Source organism: Carassius gibelio, chromosome A13 (genome assembly GCF_023724105.1).
Source record: "Carassius gibelio isolate Cgi1373 ecotype wild population from Czech Republic chromosome A13, carGib1.2-hapl.c, whole genome shotgun sequence".
In the NCBI taxonomy this organism is placed as follows: Eukaryota; Metazoa; Chordata; class Actinopteri; order Cypriniformes; family Cyprinidae; genus Carassius; species Carassius gibelio.
Window position 1 is genome coordinate 6,694,468 of NC_068383.1, and position 16,755 is coordinate 6,711,222.

Consider the following 16,755-nt stretch of genomic DNA (forward strand, 5'->3'; position numbering starts at 1 on the left):
GTTATTCTATGGCTTTATGTGATTTTCCTTACAGTAATTGTGCAGCAGTGTGATTTTCAGAACAGTATACACATATGTATTTACACACAAACACTTCTGCACACACACATACACACATAAATATATTAAGCTCTGTCCTAAATTATGCACTATACAGCTATTCTATGCACTTTGTACTTAACTGTCTAGTATATTGATTTTTATAAGGTTATTTTGTCATCCAACATCAGAGTTTGATAGCCTACCCCTTCCAGGAGATGGTCCTCACTGAATAACACAAGATCCAGATCCATCTCCCCCCACCTTATATATACCTAAACCTTCCCCTTCTCCACCTTCTGATCCCTAAACCCACCCATATCCACTCTTAAACCTACCAATCTCCACCCCCTAGATGTGGAACCAACCACGCCCCCCGGATCTTGTGTTCTGCAGTGAGGTGCTACTGCCCTCCAGTATGTCATTTGTGTGCATGAAGTGCCCAACATTTCACAATTTGTTTTTTTTTCAGTTAATTCAACCGTGCATTATTTGGACATTAAGTGCATTAAGTGATAAATGTACAGTGACCAGAGGCATCTTGGGTTTGTCTACGTGTGTGTGTGTTAATGTGTGTTTGAGGTCAGCATGTGTCATGAAGTTCTGCAGAGTGAATCTGAATTAAAATAGGCCTGTTGTAATGAGAAAATATTGTGTTTGAGACATTTTTTTCTCCAGCTGTGACATTTTTGAGATCATTAAAGAGCTTCATTTATAATTAAGCACTGACACTCGGGCTGAATTAAAGTACAGGATGTATTTAAATGCTGTCTATTAAAGTTCTGCATTAGAATTACAGTCCACCGGTGCATGAAGAATAATGAGGGATTTGAGTATCGTAAGAATAAGTTAGTGTGGTGACATTTAATTTACACGGGGATGCTTGCTATACTGTCCTCAAGACGCTTGGCACAGAATCAGCACATCATTTACCTCAATCTTAATTTTGCTGTTAATTTTTCAGCATTACGCTAAAAGCAAGATGTGTTTTGATCAGTTTAGGATGCCATCCCATTTTAAAAATCTATCTATCTATCTATCTATCTATCTATCTATCTATCTATCTATCTATCTATCTATCTATCTATCTATCTATCTATCTATCTATCTATCTATCTATCTATCTATCTATCTATCTATCTATCTAGGGAAAGGAAGGAGATCAGGGGGCACCTGGAAAGGTCGGAGCTCAAGGCCCAACTGGATGTGCATTTCCTGTTTATTTCAGCAATCTCCACTAAATCAAAGAATTAAATCAGTGACTATATCTAGATCTAGTCTTTAAGCCTTGTTTTATTGATGTGCTCTCAGGGTCCACAGGGAATTCGAGGTGCCACTGGTATGATTGGTACCAAAGGAAAAACTGTAAGATTTTGATAGAGGTTGACGGAAATGTCATGTTGTTTGGTTTATTTCATAATGTGGTAAAAACATGTAGTTTCAGGGGGAGGGACATTCTCATTCTAGACAGCATTTGATTGGACAAATATTTCTATACACCCCTGAATACAAATTGAGAATTCAATATTTTTGTCCATTTTCATGGAAGAGGAAGACTATATTGTAAATGCATTTATATAAACTAAAAGGCATAAAACTACTGTTTAAAGAATCAGAATGTTACTAATTAATAATAAAATAAAGTGTATTATGAAAGAAAAAAGAAAAATCTGAAAACAATATGTTATTTTTTTTACAGGGGACTCGAGGTGTTGACGGAGACCCAGGCTCTCAGGGTGTTGCAGGGGCGATAGTAAGTTCTTTTACTTCATCTATCTTCTTCAAACGAAAACCAATCTAATCTAAAGCTGTAAATAATCCTGAAACTGGAAAGCCACTCTATCACAGTTGAAGGCTTTGGAGACAGTCTGTTTTAAAAGTGGGCATGACTAGAAGTTGATGTCCTGAGCCTTGGGTGTAAATCAACAAATCAATATTAGCAGATATCTGAGATGTGTTTTTTCTTTTATCTGAGGGGGATCGAGGCCAAAGAGGAGGAATGGGAGAAACTGGCCCTAAAGGTGAACAGGTACACTACAACAACCATCATTATGACAAAAACATTACACACAGTATACGTTTTTTTGATTATTAAATTAGCCTGTGAGAAGTTGCCCATTATAACCTGGATCCTGGGGGAAGTTGGGTCCTAGTGGTAAGAGAGTTTGACTCCTAACCCAAAGGTTGTAGGTTCGAGTCTTGGGCCGGCAATACCATGAATGAGGTGCACTTGAGTAAGGCACTGAACCCCCAACTGCTCCCCGGGCGCCGGAGCATAAATGGCTGCCCACTGCTCCGGGTGTGTGTTCACAGTTTGTGTGTGTTCACTGCTGTGTGTGTGCACTTTAGATGTGTTAAATGCAGAGCATGAATTCTGAGTATTGGTCACCATACATGTCACTTTTTTCACTTTTAAATGGGATTTAGCCGTATAGGACAGGATTAGTCCTGGAACAACATTCAAACAACTAAACAATGTTGTTCCAGGAACATAATTTCATGCTAAGGGTGAAAAAGTACATCTGATTCTGATTTTAATGAATTTATCTCTTTCTGCAGGGACCTCAAGGGCTGAGAGGCAATACTGGTCTTCCAGGTCCGAAGAGGGAGGCAGTGTATGTGGTTTACCATTAACTTTCACTTCCTTTAATGAAAATGCTTCTGGTACAGTGATGGTGTCAGATGGTAATAGCATGAAAAACATTGCAGTATGGTTATTTGTGGTACTTTTTTGTTAGGGCAGATAAAATAATTTGCTTAAAGGCGTTTGTAAGCATCCAAACAGCACCAATCTGTGTCTTTTTCCAGGGGTTGCCAGGTGTGGATGGACGTGAGGGAATCCCTGGCATGCCAGGTGCCAAGTTACAGCAGATTCTGGCTTTCGTTATTCAACCATGGCCATGTAAAAAGTATGACAGTGGTAAATGAGTTTTATTTTTTTTTTACCTTTTACAGGGTGCCGCCGGAAAACCTGGAAGCCCTGGGGAAGCTGGCCTTTAAGGACTCCCTGTAAGTCTTAATGATAAAACAAAAAATCCATTCAATATATGAACTGCCATATCGACTGTAAAGAAGGTCAAAAATCTTTTTCAGAGAATAAGAAAGTTCAAATACCTGAAGCTAATATTTAACGGTTTGGGGAAGTTTTTTTTTTGTTGTTGATCAAATAAATGCAGCCTTGGTTAGCATGCTGTTAGTGACTTCTTTCGAAAGCATAAGAACATTAACAAACACATTTAAACGCGTTTGTATCCTAACTCTCAGCTTCTTTCTACAAGATCTAGCACCACGATTCACTTTCATTTGATCCTCATCAGACATGAAAATGTTTAAATTTTTAAATAGCTCACAATAGCAGAGCATAAAAATGTCAATAATTTGTTCTCTATTCCATGGCAGGGGCAAGATTATAAAATACCTCTGACTTTATCGAGCATGATGTCAGCCCCTCATGACTAATTCACATCGTCATTCATTTTGAGAGGGTTTAGATCCACCCCTTGGATTTGACTTTGATCTTACAGAACAAAGAGAAGGCATTTTACTTCCTTCAGGAGACGTAGCTTTAAAGCAACTGCATTTTGATATTTAGTGACTTTCTCTTCCATATCTGCAGGGTTAACCGGGAAGCCCGGGTCCAAAAGGTGAAGCTGGAGAGAAGGTGAGAGATGTTGCTGAATTTATCTGTCTTCGGTGCAAAGTCATCACATTTTTTTCTCACCCTGATCTGACAAAAGCTTTTATCAGGACAGTGAAGCAAACATCATTTTCCATATGTTTCAGATCCACTGACTTATAAAGCTGAAAGGCCTATTGCTATTCATAGACTAAGTAACTATCTAACCATGTCGGTTGGTTTTAGCATTTTGCCAACATTGACATTCTGGCTGATACATATTCCCATTATTTTAATGTTATGGCTGATAAATAAAAATGGCCAATATTCAAATCTATACTGTTTTGACTAAATAAATTCAATCAATCAAATCAATCAGTTGCTAGTGAATTTAGGCATCACATTATTATAATGTACGGTATAAAAATTTGAAGCAAAAAAAGACTACATTTTACAGTGTTATTGTATAATTAAAAACCTTTTTTTTTTTTTTTTTTATAAAAAAATTACTGTTATTAAGAATATAGATTTTAAGGTAAATTCTAAATGTGTGTGTGTGTGTGTGCGTATATATATATATATATATATATATATATATATATATATATATATATATATATATATATCAATTATTGTTAATTTTTCTCGTCGGTAATAATGGACAATCAGGCCTCATTGGTACTATGGGATCTGCAGGTAAATCGTTAGGTAAGCCACCCAATCGCTAATTACAGGTCTGTAATTATTGTGCAGGAACAGATAGTAAATGTCTCTGTTCAGGGTGAGCATGGAGAACAAGGAGAAGTCGGGCCCATTGGCCCATTGTAAGTACACAAAGCAGTATATGTCTACTAGACAGGCTGGATTTGGTAAGTAAATATTCCTTTACTTACCAAGGAATATTTCCTTGGCAAATTATAATGGTTTCCTTGTGCTTAGGGAGAACGGGGAGAGCAAGGGCCACCTGGGCCAGAGGAAGTGCATAATCTGAATAATGATATAGCTGTGATATCAAAGCAAGCATCTGCCATACTTTCATCATGCAAATTAATGAACAAAGTAAAAACCTTTGCCTGTAGAGAAAAAAAGACATATAAATAGACAGAAAAAAATTATAACAAATGTTGGCTAGCTATACGATAGTGTAGTTCAGATTATTTGCTCCTGGAAGAGTATAATGAGAAATGTTTGCTTTCAAATTGAAATTGAAGATTTTATGTGCAGAAATATCCAAGAAGAAGCCGACTTCAGGTTTAATTTTAATTCATTTGTTCTCCATTTGGTCTACACTGCAAAAATAACTGATCTTAATTAGAGTTGTCTGTCCTTTGTCCAGAACAAATATAATAACATCCTTAAAACAAATTCATTTTGACTGCAATTCGCTGAAATACAAGTGAAATAGTACTATTTATTTTTTTAATTAAAGACTTTCATATATTTATTTCTTTATTTACATCATGTATTCATTTATTTATTTTAGAGGGGAAAAAAATCTTTACTTAGTTCTTAACTTAGTTTAGCTTGACAAGAAAATCTCTTTTTAAGGATGTTTAAATATTTAGTTACTGGAAAATGAGACAAACATACTGAAGAGAAAGTGATTTTGTGCTGTGTTGGAGAAACTACAAAGAGGTCTCAGTTTTTCTTTCCTATAAGCTGGCAGCGAACCCAAAGTTCAAAACAAGTCATAGGCAGCACTACGTGTGAATTATTCTATTATCCCAGTGTTCGAAGAGAAAACAAGTCATTTTGACATCCACTGAGCTTGATCGCTTTTACTTATTTAGACCATCTGGTGCACAGTGAATTCAAAAACTTTTCACTGATAGTCTTTTAGGGTAATTTGTTACTTTATATTGTGGTAATTTGAGGGTCTAACAAGGCAGATATACATAGTTTTGAAATGCAGACACTGCTGGTAAGTGTGGAAGAGACTGGAGCCAGCGGTCTCTCTCTTGAATGGGATCTCACCTCACTGTTTTCATAGTAAAGAGTGAACTGTCTCACAGCAGTGTCTCTCAAACAGCCCTCTGTTCCCCTGCCATTCCCATGAGCACACACTTATCTAAACACACAAACACTCACCTTTAAACATGAATATATTATGGAAGTATTGTGAATAAATTGCAACATTATAATTTTATTTAAATTAGAAATATACGGGTTTCAGTAGGTTTTATGAAGGAAAATTCCAGACTTTTCAAGACCAAGTAAAAATAAAATAAAATAATTAAGGAATAAATTTAACGGAAACAATTCATCAGTATTTGCCAATGGGCTCAGAAAAATTTACTTAAAATAAAAGTTTTCATACCCCACCAACTGGTGTTTGTTCTTGTTCTAAGGGTAAATTCACTTATTATTTCTTTTTAATCTGAAAACAAGACTTTATCTCACGGTTTCACAGACATTAAGGCTAGTCTCAGACTACAATGCATGTATGAGCTCAACTGAAAAGATCTTGCTCTGACATCTTAATATACAGTACGTCTGTCCAATTGTTTTGTCTCAAGATGCACACATGTAACATTTTCTTCCCAGGCTTTTTTTTTTTTTATATCTTCATTTATCTAAGGCCTAGTCCTGCCTTAAGTTAAGCCCTGTCTGTGAAACTGGGCTTTTATGTAAAACTTTCTTCCTAAGTGAATGTATCGTGATTTAAGGATGCTTAGATATTTGTACAAAAAAAAAAAAAAAAAAAAACAAACGGAAAAAAAACAAACCATGTTTTTTTCAGACCTGAACGATATCGTTTTATGACAGTTACTTTAAAATGCAGCATTTACAGGACATACATATGTTCAAAATTGACATTTATTTATTCCAGTTGTAGCAGAAATGAGTCAAATCAGACAAATCAAAGAGTCTATCAGAGCTGTGTGCATTGAAACATGAGCTGAATTCCTCAGGAAGTCATAAATCAGTTCTAGTGCCACAGGAACCAAACAAGATAACCAACCAACCAACTTGTTCACACAACAGCTTTCAACATTAACACCAATAGAACAATTATTGACAATTTTAATTCAAAGAAGAGATTGTCAAATTTATTGTTCGTGATTGGAATGCAACGCTGGACATCACATGTAAACCCAGGAGATCAAGTTAAATACTTGCATTGACTTCCCCCCCAGCCAGTGAAACCAGACTGAAATTCCTAAGGGGGAAGGGCTTTAAACCTTTGTCTTCACAGAAAAGTCCTTTGCCAGAGAATGGCAAAGAAACCCTTTTTATACATTATATATGGACCAGAATGAACTCAAAAAAGACTTATGAATGAATCATTCTATTGCTTAACTCCATATTCATTTACGTGTAACCCACACATTTGACTATCATGTTATAATCACTTATCGTGTATGTTTTCTTTAAATGACTATGGTATAGCTGAAGGGTACATAGTCGTGTTTGATATGTGTGTGATTGAATTTTCTTGCTTGATATTGCCCTGACAATCATTTATTTGTAAAATATATCATAATCATGTTATAGGAATCATGTCCAAAATTAGACCCTGTGAGGCAAGAACCACATGCTTGGTAAGATAAACAAATGATTTATGATACCCAAGACTCAAGAACATATCTGATTGGTCAAGGCAACATTTGAGGGGTGGCCAACAGGAAGTTTTAAATACTTTGGACACGATGTAATTTCGCTTTTAGTCATGCCTTGCTTTTAGTCTGCTTTTAGTTCTAGTCTAGCTGCTGCTATTAGCCATGTCGGCTTTTAGTTCTAGCATTGCTCGTGCTATCAGTCATGCCTGCTCTTAGCTTTTAGCTTTGCTACCTAGCTTTAGCTTGTAGCATCTAGCCATGCGGTAGTCATAATTGTTCTTTGAGCGCGGTTCCAGCGTGCCTGCCTGCTGCCACAATGAGAAGGAACACAACCTAGTCTCGTCAAACTTTATTTCTTTTCTTTTCCGTTTGAGAGTTTCGTGTTCTGAGTTAAGTTTTGTAACGTCGACCTCGTCTGCGCGTTTGAACTCTGACCAGCCACACAACTCCAGCTTCAGCCAACGCCCAAGCACGGGCTCCCCAAGACGTCACTTCAGCCAACTGAACTTTCAGTCAATCAGCGACACCGGGATACCCCTTTCAACGGGAGTCCCTTTCACAGGAAACTAAGGCAACGTATCCCCAGATATTTGTTGTGCTGGTGTATCTAATATAATTTTAGTCACATTGAGGAACTCAATGCGAGCGCTAATTACGTGATTGATGGTTGTTCATGTCTATGCAATTTAACGTATTGCTGTAAACTTGGGATTCCATATTTCCATTCTCTTAAACTCATCTTTCCCTAACTTTCGACCTTCCTGCAACTTGTGTGAATGTGTGCGTGCGTGCGTTTATATGTTAGATTAGTTTATATGTCTTAGATTTATCTAATAAAGCCTTATTCATATTGAAAAGAGAAGTATCTTGTGTTTTGTGCTTACAAGTTAATGTCTTAAACTGTCGATCTTGTTACTGTGCTAATTGATAGTGTTTTCACTATAGTTTGGATATTAGTATCCAGCGCAGATTTGATGTTAAACGGCTCGTTCACTGAACCGCAGGCGCGTCTCCGTGAGCAGCCGTGAAACAGTGATTCTGTTCAAATTCCCTTTAAAATCTTAAATGATTCCCTTTGAGCTAAATTGACCTGTTTCCCTTACACAGTTCATAAATATATAAAAAATGTTTTACTATATAAAGCTGTAATAATGTATTTAATTGTATATAATTAATTCATACAGCTATTTATTTTATATATATATATATATATATATATATATATATATATATATATATATATATATATATATATATATATATATATGTATGTATAATTAAATAATAAATAATAATAAACGATAATAAAAAAATAAATGCATCAATTAAATGCCTCAGTTTAAGAGTGAATTTCAGTTAAAACATATAGGGTTGGAATATATAAGTATGGAACTGTAGATTAAATCAGCATTGTAGAAAACACTGATGTACATTGACATACAAAATTTATCAGCATTTTCTCAGACTGCACTCTCTTTTTAAAAATGCATGAGAGTGTTTTTGCAGGGGAACTAAAGGATTCTGCAGTCTTTTCTCTTTATTGACAAAGGTTTTGAACTTTTCCCATCTGTTTGGAAATCCCGCAGTGAGACAGGAAGGAATCTAAAAAGACATCTACCAGAACTTGACAGTAAATCCCAGACTCTGACTGTGTGTCATCTTACATTGATTGTCTTTTCAGGGTCCTAAAGGTGACTTGGGCTTTCTTGGACTTCCAGGACCACCAGGCCTGTCAGGAATAAAAGGAGATAGGGTGAGGATATCTCTGCCGAGCATATTCAGATATATTTTTTATGCCAAATATCTCAGAATTTCCTTCTTTTGATTTTGTTCCCTGGTGAATTGATAAAACCTGTGCACCCTCTGGAAATTGAAGTCAGGAATTCTGATTGGTGCTTTTATACTTCATTCTATATTTTATTAAAGTGTACATGGAGTTCTGCTACATCAGCATCCCTGTAACTATAGCAAAAAGTCATCTGCAGCAATTTAAAAAATAGCTAACCTCTTTATATTCACTGTTCCTACTTAATTAGACAGTGAGGGTTCCACTTTTCTAGCATTTAAAGCACTGCAATTATTATGTGCTTCCATTGGTGTTTTAAAGTTTAAAAAGCTTTGAAAGTACAATGGTCCATTTTAGATTCAATGTTTTCCTTAATGCATTTGAAAAAAGAACCTCAAACAGATGTGGGATTTATAGACGGAGCTAAATTCTGAGTGTTCAATATTGAGCAACTGTTGTTATAGTGAACTCTTCAAACACATGCTTACTGGTAAACATTCATGGGAATGAATTTCTGAATGGGATATTACACCGGGTGAAGCAGGAGAACCTGGACCAAAGGGAGAACAGGTAAGAGCATGATTCACATTCTCATCAGATACAGCACTGCAAAACTAAACTACCCCAGATACTTTTAAAATGAATGCAGAAAACGAATGTATACATGTATTTAAATAAGTTTATTCAAGTTTTTAATTGAACATTATTTATCAGGGTAACCAAATCAAAAATAACAAAAATATGACCTGTGATAAAGGGCTGTTACTATAGTCAAAGGCCGCCAAACCCTTTAAAACACATTAAAATGACTGTAACAGACAAAATCAAATGGTTTATTGCATGTAGAATTAAATACAGTATACATCTATATAATGATTTATTAAGAATAAAAATCACAAACCAATTCTCTCACCAAGTGATGTGGTTCCTGTAGGCAGTGAATGCAGCTCGTCCAATTACATTTTATCACCAAAACAATCCATTCTCAAAGTCTTACAGTAACAGAACTCCACAGATAACAGAACATAGACATCTATGAAATGATATCCCTCACAGTGATGCGTTTTATTGTAGGGAACTCAAGGTGAAGAGACAAGGGAGATGTTGTGAGTAGCTCTCAAATACAGTACTGAGCTGAAAATAATATGAATACAGCATGCTAATGTACACTGAGTTTTGAGATATTGTAGTGCACTGTAAATCTCAAGTTGTTTCTGTACTTAGGGTGACCCTGGCCAACCTGGAGCAAAAGGAGAAGTGAGTTTTTGATCAGTATTCTTTTATGAATATTTTTGAGTACTGTCTATTCGGCACTTGGCTCTGATTTTAGATAATCCATGAAGAGTTTTCTTTGGCTTTATCTCAGCTCACACTAGTTCATAGATATGACAATTAAATGCTATATTGTGATGATTTACTGTATGAAGATGCTAGTGTTACATCTATTTGTATACTAATGTCTCTGGTTGGTTTTCAGGGAGGTAACCAGGGGGATCCGGGTAACAGAGGACCAGAGGGTGCCCATGGCCAGCCTGGCATTGAGGGGCCTCCTGGTAGTCCTGGACCACGTGGCATGCAGGGGAACAGAGGAGCTCCAGGAACTCGTGGCACCCAGGGACCAGTGGTATGTTACCAACCTTTAAAAGAGAGACTGATTAACACTAACACTTCAGGAGCAAGGTTATTAAAAAAGACGGACACAAATTTCCCTTCACATGTAGATATGCATTATCAATGTTCTATCTGCTTTTTAAGACCATTTCCTTGGTAGTTTTCATTGTTTTGTTGCACATGATGTTGCTTTGCATGTACACAGTTCAAGGGTATTTTTATATATATATTGTTATTTAGCAATAATGCCTTAAATTGGTCCAAAGTGACAGTAAAGACATTTATAATACTATCAAAAATTTATTTCAAATAAATAAATGTTTTTGTACATTTGTATTCATCAAAGAACTCTGAATATTTTAGCCAGATTGTAGTAAAACATTTGACTATTTTATACTGTATATTTGATTAAATAAATGCAGCCTTGGTGAGCATAAGATATTATAAATAAATAGATAAATGAATAAATGAATAAACAAATTCTTTCAGACCCCAAACTTTTGAACGGTAGTGGTTTATATTGCTATATATTTATAACTATTTATTTATCGATTTATTGATTCTGTCAACTTATTCAATGCATTTAAATGCTTTTAAAATTAGCAGATTTTTGTTAACTATCAGCATTAAACAACGTCATACATTTTTTCCCAATTATTCTGTATTATTCACATGTCCACACTGTGACATCAAAACTAGAGAAAATATTATTTTGAACCTATTGAGCGCTCCTATGGACATTGAAAACCATTAAATACTGTAAAATGTAAAACTAATTTCCAGTCTTGTAGGTGTCTATAGTGACTATACATTTTTTCAGTTATTCTTGAATCAAAATATACTTAATTGGCTAAAAAATGAATTTTTTTTATCCTTATCCAATAATCATGAATATTAGGAAACTGAACTAGAACTAGAAACTGAAAATTAAATTGCCAAAATGTTCGGAAACCCCATAGTTGTCTGCGTTTTGTTGCACACACTCATTTTGTTTGGAAAAGAACATCAAGGAAAAAAACTGAAACATTCTGCAGCTTTTAAGAACACTTGCATCCAATTCCAATGTTTTTGTTAGATATTTTCTGAGGTAGAGCTGATTAGTGGTTTGAAATGAGATGAAATGAACAGTCACATGATTGTGTGATTTTCTTCCAAATAACTCCTCCTGTGTTCACAGGGTAAAGAACCAAGTGATCAACACATCAGACAAGTGTGCATGCATGTTATGCAAGGTGAGTCTGGAAGCAAAGACTTTTAAGCATTTCAGAATTAAACGTAATTTCCCTTTTATGCATGCAGAGCCACTCTTTTGCCACCATTGCATCAGAACTTTCCAGGCAGGAGAACACAAGCACGGACCACTGACGGAAGGAGTGGGATGAAAGGAAGGAAAAATTGGTGTTTTGTTTCAAAGATTCTTTTTGATTCTACTCTGATGAGCAGAGAAAGTTAGCCATTCGTTCTGCCTCTCTCTAAGCCCTATCGAGCGCATGTTGCCGATACCCTCATGACTTTTTCATTCACATTTCACTGAAAAATTCATGTTCGTTTTAGTTGATCTGCACTTTTGCCTCATAGTGATGAGTTTCCTCCTTCCGCCTCTGCTTTCCTCCACCAAACCTTCTCTGAAAAAGCTCAGTCAAGCATCGTGCTGCATACAATTTCAGGACGTTTTCCAACTGAAAGTTGAAATTCACTTGCTCAATGGCTCAGGGATTGGATTCTTTACATCAGGAATAAATCGGTCTGCACTTTTATCCCGTCACACAATGGAAAAGGAAGTTTTAAAAACAGCAGCAATGCTGTTCTGTAATGCTCAATTTCCCATTGCAAATTGAAAACGTACAAGACTATTAAGAGGATGAATGAGGACAAATGAAAGGAATTGGCTTTAACAGCATTCTGCAACCCTTTTTTGAATGATCTGCATATTCACATAAAAATATCAGAGCTATAAAAATATTAAATTAGTCTAGGGTCTTATTTTACACCCAAAACTTACAGAATGTGCATTTAAGAGTCAGAGATGTGGCTTCTTTAGAATTGCACCAGGCCTGACAGATCTACACAATTAGCATTTATCCAAAGTGGCATACAAGAAGATACACATTTCAGCTTGAATTGCAAGACGGAAGGTGTGTAACAAGGTGTGCACAACTTTAACCATCAATAAGGCATATTCATGTGCTTTGTACTAGTGACAGGAAAACGGGAAAAAACCCAGCCTTTGAGGAATTGTTTGTTTTCAGTGCATTGGAGTCTATTTTTGAAATGCATGTTAAATATCTTATTTTGAACAATTCATCTGTACATGATTTCTTATAATATCATAACAGGATATTCCAGTGAAACATCAGACTTCTCTCTGGTGAAGCATCCAAGACTTCTCCAATCATTTAATCCACTTAAACTTCACCCCTCTAACCTCACATTCATCTGCCTCATTTTTGAGAGCAACACCCACATCTTAAAACCCAATTAGTAACTGATGCATAGAACCTCTCAAATGTGCATCATAATATGGCAGAAAAGGTCTGTTGCTATCTCCGTTTCATTGCAACTTTAAGTATAAGTGGACAATACAGTGAAGGAAACATGTGAGGACAGAGCAGGAAGATGTATCATCCTCAAGGAGGCACCCTAACACTAGTATAGAAACACAATAGACAAAACATAAAGCAGTCAGTGTGCAGTGTTAGATGCACTCATTAATTAATGAGTGCAACTCCAAATCAGTGGATAAATAGCAGTGGACCATTTACACTCATTAGTGCCTTTGGTCTTTGCCATTTTAGAGCAGTTGGCCCAACCGGCTGCCAGTCTGAGGAGACCAGAGTCTGGCGCGGTCGGACTGCCATGGAGACCCGGTCCCCCTGGTCCTTCTGGACCCCAAGGTGACAGTGGCTTTCCTGGGCATGCTAGTGCTAGAGGGCTCCCGGGACTCAAAGGGCCTCTGGGTCTTATTGAAAGGTGAGTTAATATAGGACTATGAGTTCAAACTGCTTAACAGGATCTTTTTTGGTCTTTGAACAACAACTAGAGCATGGTTTCCCAAATAGGAGTTTATGGGTTGATAAAAAGTGAATAATTAAATTGAATGTAAATTTTAAATGAATTTAAGATAAAACTAAATAAACAGGATTAAATATTTAATCCGTTTACTTGCATGTGACATTTAACCATCATCAGTGTTATTTTAGTATCATTGAAGAACTAATATAGTTTTTATTAATATTTTGAATCAGTGTTTATTTTTAGACTTTCCATTATCATTTTAATACCAGTTAAAGTTCTAGTAATTTTATTGTGATTTGTCATCGGTTCATTTAAATTTTTTACATGTAATTTTTTATTAAATTTGTTTTAGTTTGTCAGTTTAGTATATCAAGTTAAACTCAATTCCGATGAACTGTAGCTAGTTGCAAGTAATATTTAGAAAAACATGAAAAGGAGTTTTGTTTATTTATTTTTTTAGGTTTAGATTTTGTTTTTGTTTAAGTTACCTAATGCTACTGAGAACATGCAAAAAAATCGGGACCTCCTGGACTACCAGGTGCGTTCTGACTCAATCTCATGTCCTACTTCCTCTTGTCAAAAAAAAAAAAAAAAAAAAAAAAAAAAAAAAATGCATAAATGGAAGGGGTTTAAAATAATATCATCTGCAAACCAATTCATTCTGAAATAACTCAATTAATTTCTAAAATGATGCTGGAGATATATTTAGCTCCATCCTGTTAATAGACTTTTGAGAGCAAAGTTAAATTGGTGTTAAATGAAGCTGTCAGATGTCTGATGAATTGGAGGTATATGAAGCCTTCTGTTGTCTTTCTATATGTGTCACTGACGCTTACTGTCAGTCGAATGAAGCTGTCTGTTTAAATGGGAGTTCTTGCAGTCGTTACTTAGTGCTCTAATTGTAACAGACAGATCTGCTGGTGTCATACATTTTTTTTCAGGTTTATATTTTCAACCATTTAATTCTATGAAAGCTTGCTTCCACCACAGGATGAAACAAGTTTACAGGCCATATGTAATGTAAAAACAACATAAAAATTGGTTATTTGCCTTCCATGACTCTCAAATCTCATTCAGGTTTTTGTCCTTGTGGAAATGCAAATGAGACTGACCTTAAGCGTTGGCCTTTTGCAATCTAAAATTAGAGATGACTGACCTTCTTCTGTCTTGCAGGTGAACCTGGAAAACCAGGATACGGTCAAGATGGGCGTGGGACCAGGTGGAAACTAAAAACATCACTGTTCTGGACATTCAGAGAGACTCCACTATCCAGCTCTGCAGAAAGCACAAAACATTATTGGCTTTGCAGATAACACTTTGCCAACTTCCTACAGTATGTACAGAAAACTGCAAAATCTCTTGATCCAAACCAATAAGACACGTTTTTCATTCACCTTAAGTTATCTGTTGGTGAAATCAACTTTAACAGAACTTATTTTGCATCTGATGTTCTTCTGAAAGCCATTTCCTGTAGACTTTAGAAGCTGTTTTTTCTCAACTCGTACTAAATCTGCTCTAGGAAGTGAACAAACATCAATGTGGCCTTCAGACCGGAGGCCTTTTTAATTTCTGTGTGCCAAAGATAAACCTGCCAGAAATATTGATGGTGCTGGAAGTTCATAACTGAAACGGCTGCCAGAGACCCGCTGTCAGAAACCAAAAGGAGAGAGGATATATGTAGATATGCTGCAATATATTCTGTACATCTATGTAAATGATTTAAAAGTGGTTTTGTAAGAAATTCACTCCCCGCTAAAGAGTATTGGTGATTTATTATTCTAGGACTGTGGGCGGGAAGGCGTTGCATACACACGAGATAAATGCAGATGTGTCGTTTCATGGTATTTTTATTTATTTTACATAGGTGTTGGATGACGATAAACTTTGTACAAACACATTTCGTTTGCTCTTTCACTGTATCAGGGGTGGCAAACTCAATTCCTGGAGGGCCGGAGCCCTGCAGAGTTTTGTTCCAATCCTGCTCCAACACACATACCATGTAGTTTTCAAATAAGCCTGAAGGACTTGATTAGTTGGATCAGATGTGTTTAATTAGAGGCAAATCTGAACTCTGCAGGGCTCTGGCCCTCCAGGAATTGAGTTTGACACCCTTGGTGTAGATGCTAATTTAAATGCTGGCAAACTGAACTTTGCAATTATTCAGTAACAAAATCAAGCCAGGAAGATTTTAAGTAAGAATTACATAAAATGGCATTCACTTCAATTAAAACTTTGAACATCAGTACAGACTAGACAATGTTTAAGCATGAAGTGAAAGCAAGTTTAAAAATTAAGTTATTTAAATGTTAATTAAAAAGAGAAATTTAATACATAAAGTGGCCTCAAAGAGCATTTGGATACTTTAGACAATATTTAGACACATGCAATAGCATTAGAGAGAGAGAGAGAGAGAGAGAGAGAGAGAAAACAAGACTTTAAAGGAATAGCTCACCCAAAAAAAGGGCTGAAAATGCACTCATCGTCAGGGTCGTCCAAGATATAGATGAGTTTGTTTCTTCATCAGAACAAATTTGGAGACGTTTAACATTATATCACATGCTCACCAATGGATCCTCTGCAGTGAATAAGTGCCGTCAGAATGAGAGTCCAAACAGCTGTTAAAAAACATCACAATAATCTACAAGTAATCACTATCATGTGAAGTGAAAAGCTGTGTGTTTGCAACAAATAAATAAATCCATGGTAATCGGTCACTTCGGGCTAAAACCATAATCCATAATAATGCTTTATCTAGTGAAAGAATAATAAATAATAAAAAATCCATGCAATGTTGTCTTCAAACATCAAAAATCCACCAACTGACTGTTCTTACCTGTAAATGATGCTTAATTTCAGTATATTTCTCTCCTGATTAAGACAATATATATGACTATACTTAACCGGAAGCAATAGTTTGAAGTAAAAAAAAAAAAAAAAGTCTTGATGGATTTGTTCTTTACAGACATGCAGGTTTTCACTTCACTAGATGTTAATTTATGGACTGGAGTTGTGTAGATTACGTGTGGATTATTGTGATGTTTTTCATCATTGTTTGAACTTTTATTTTGATGGCACCCATTCACTGCAGAGGATCCATTTTTCAAATCCAAATTTGTTCTGATGAAAAA

At 35.8% G+C, this 16,755-nt stretch overlaps 1 protein-coding gene across 1 annotated transcript; it reads left to right on the forward strand.

Moving 5' to 3' along the window:
• Positions 1-1,232: 1,232 nt before the first annotated feature.
• LOC128026576 (collagen alpha-1(IX) chain-like) lies at positions 1,233-16,048 on the forward strand. The gene is made up of 12 exons (XM_052613837.1): positions 1,233-1,404; positions 1,739-1,792; positions 2,015-2,068; positions 2,599-2,654; positions 2,848-2,893; positions 2,995-3,036; positions 8,897-8,968; positions 10,226-10,258; positions 10,479-10,625; positions 11,790-11,844; positions 13,408-13,582; positions 14,801-16,048. The coding sequence occupies exons 1-12, from the start codon at positions 1,339-1,341 to the stop codon at positions 14,802-14,804; spliced, it is 804 nt and encodes a 267-aa protein (XP_052469797.1). The 5' UTR covers positions 1,233-1,338; the 3' UTR covers positions 14,805-16,048.
• Positions 16,049-16,755: the final 707 nt, after the last annotated feature.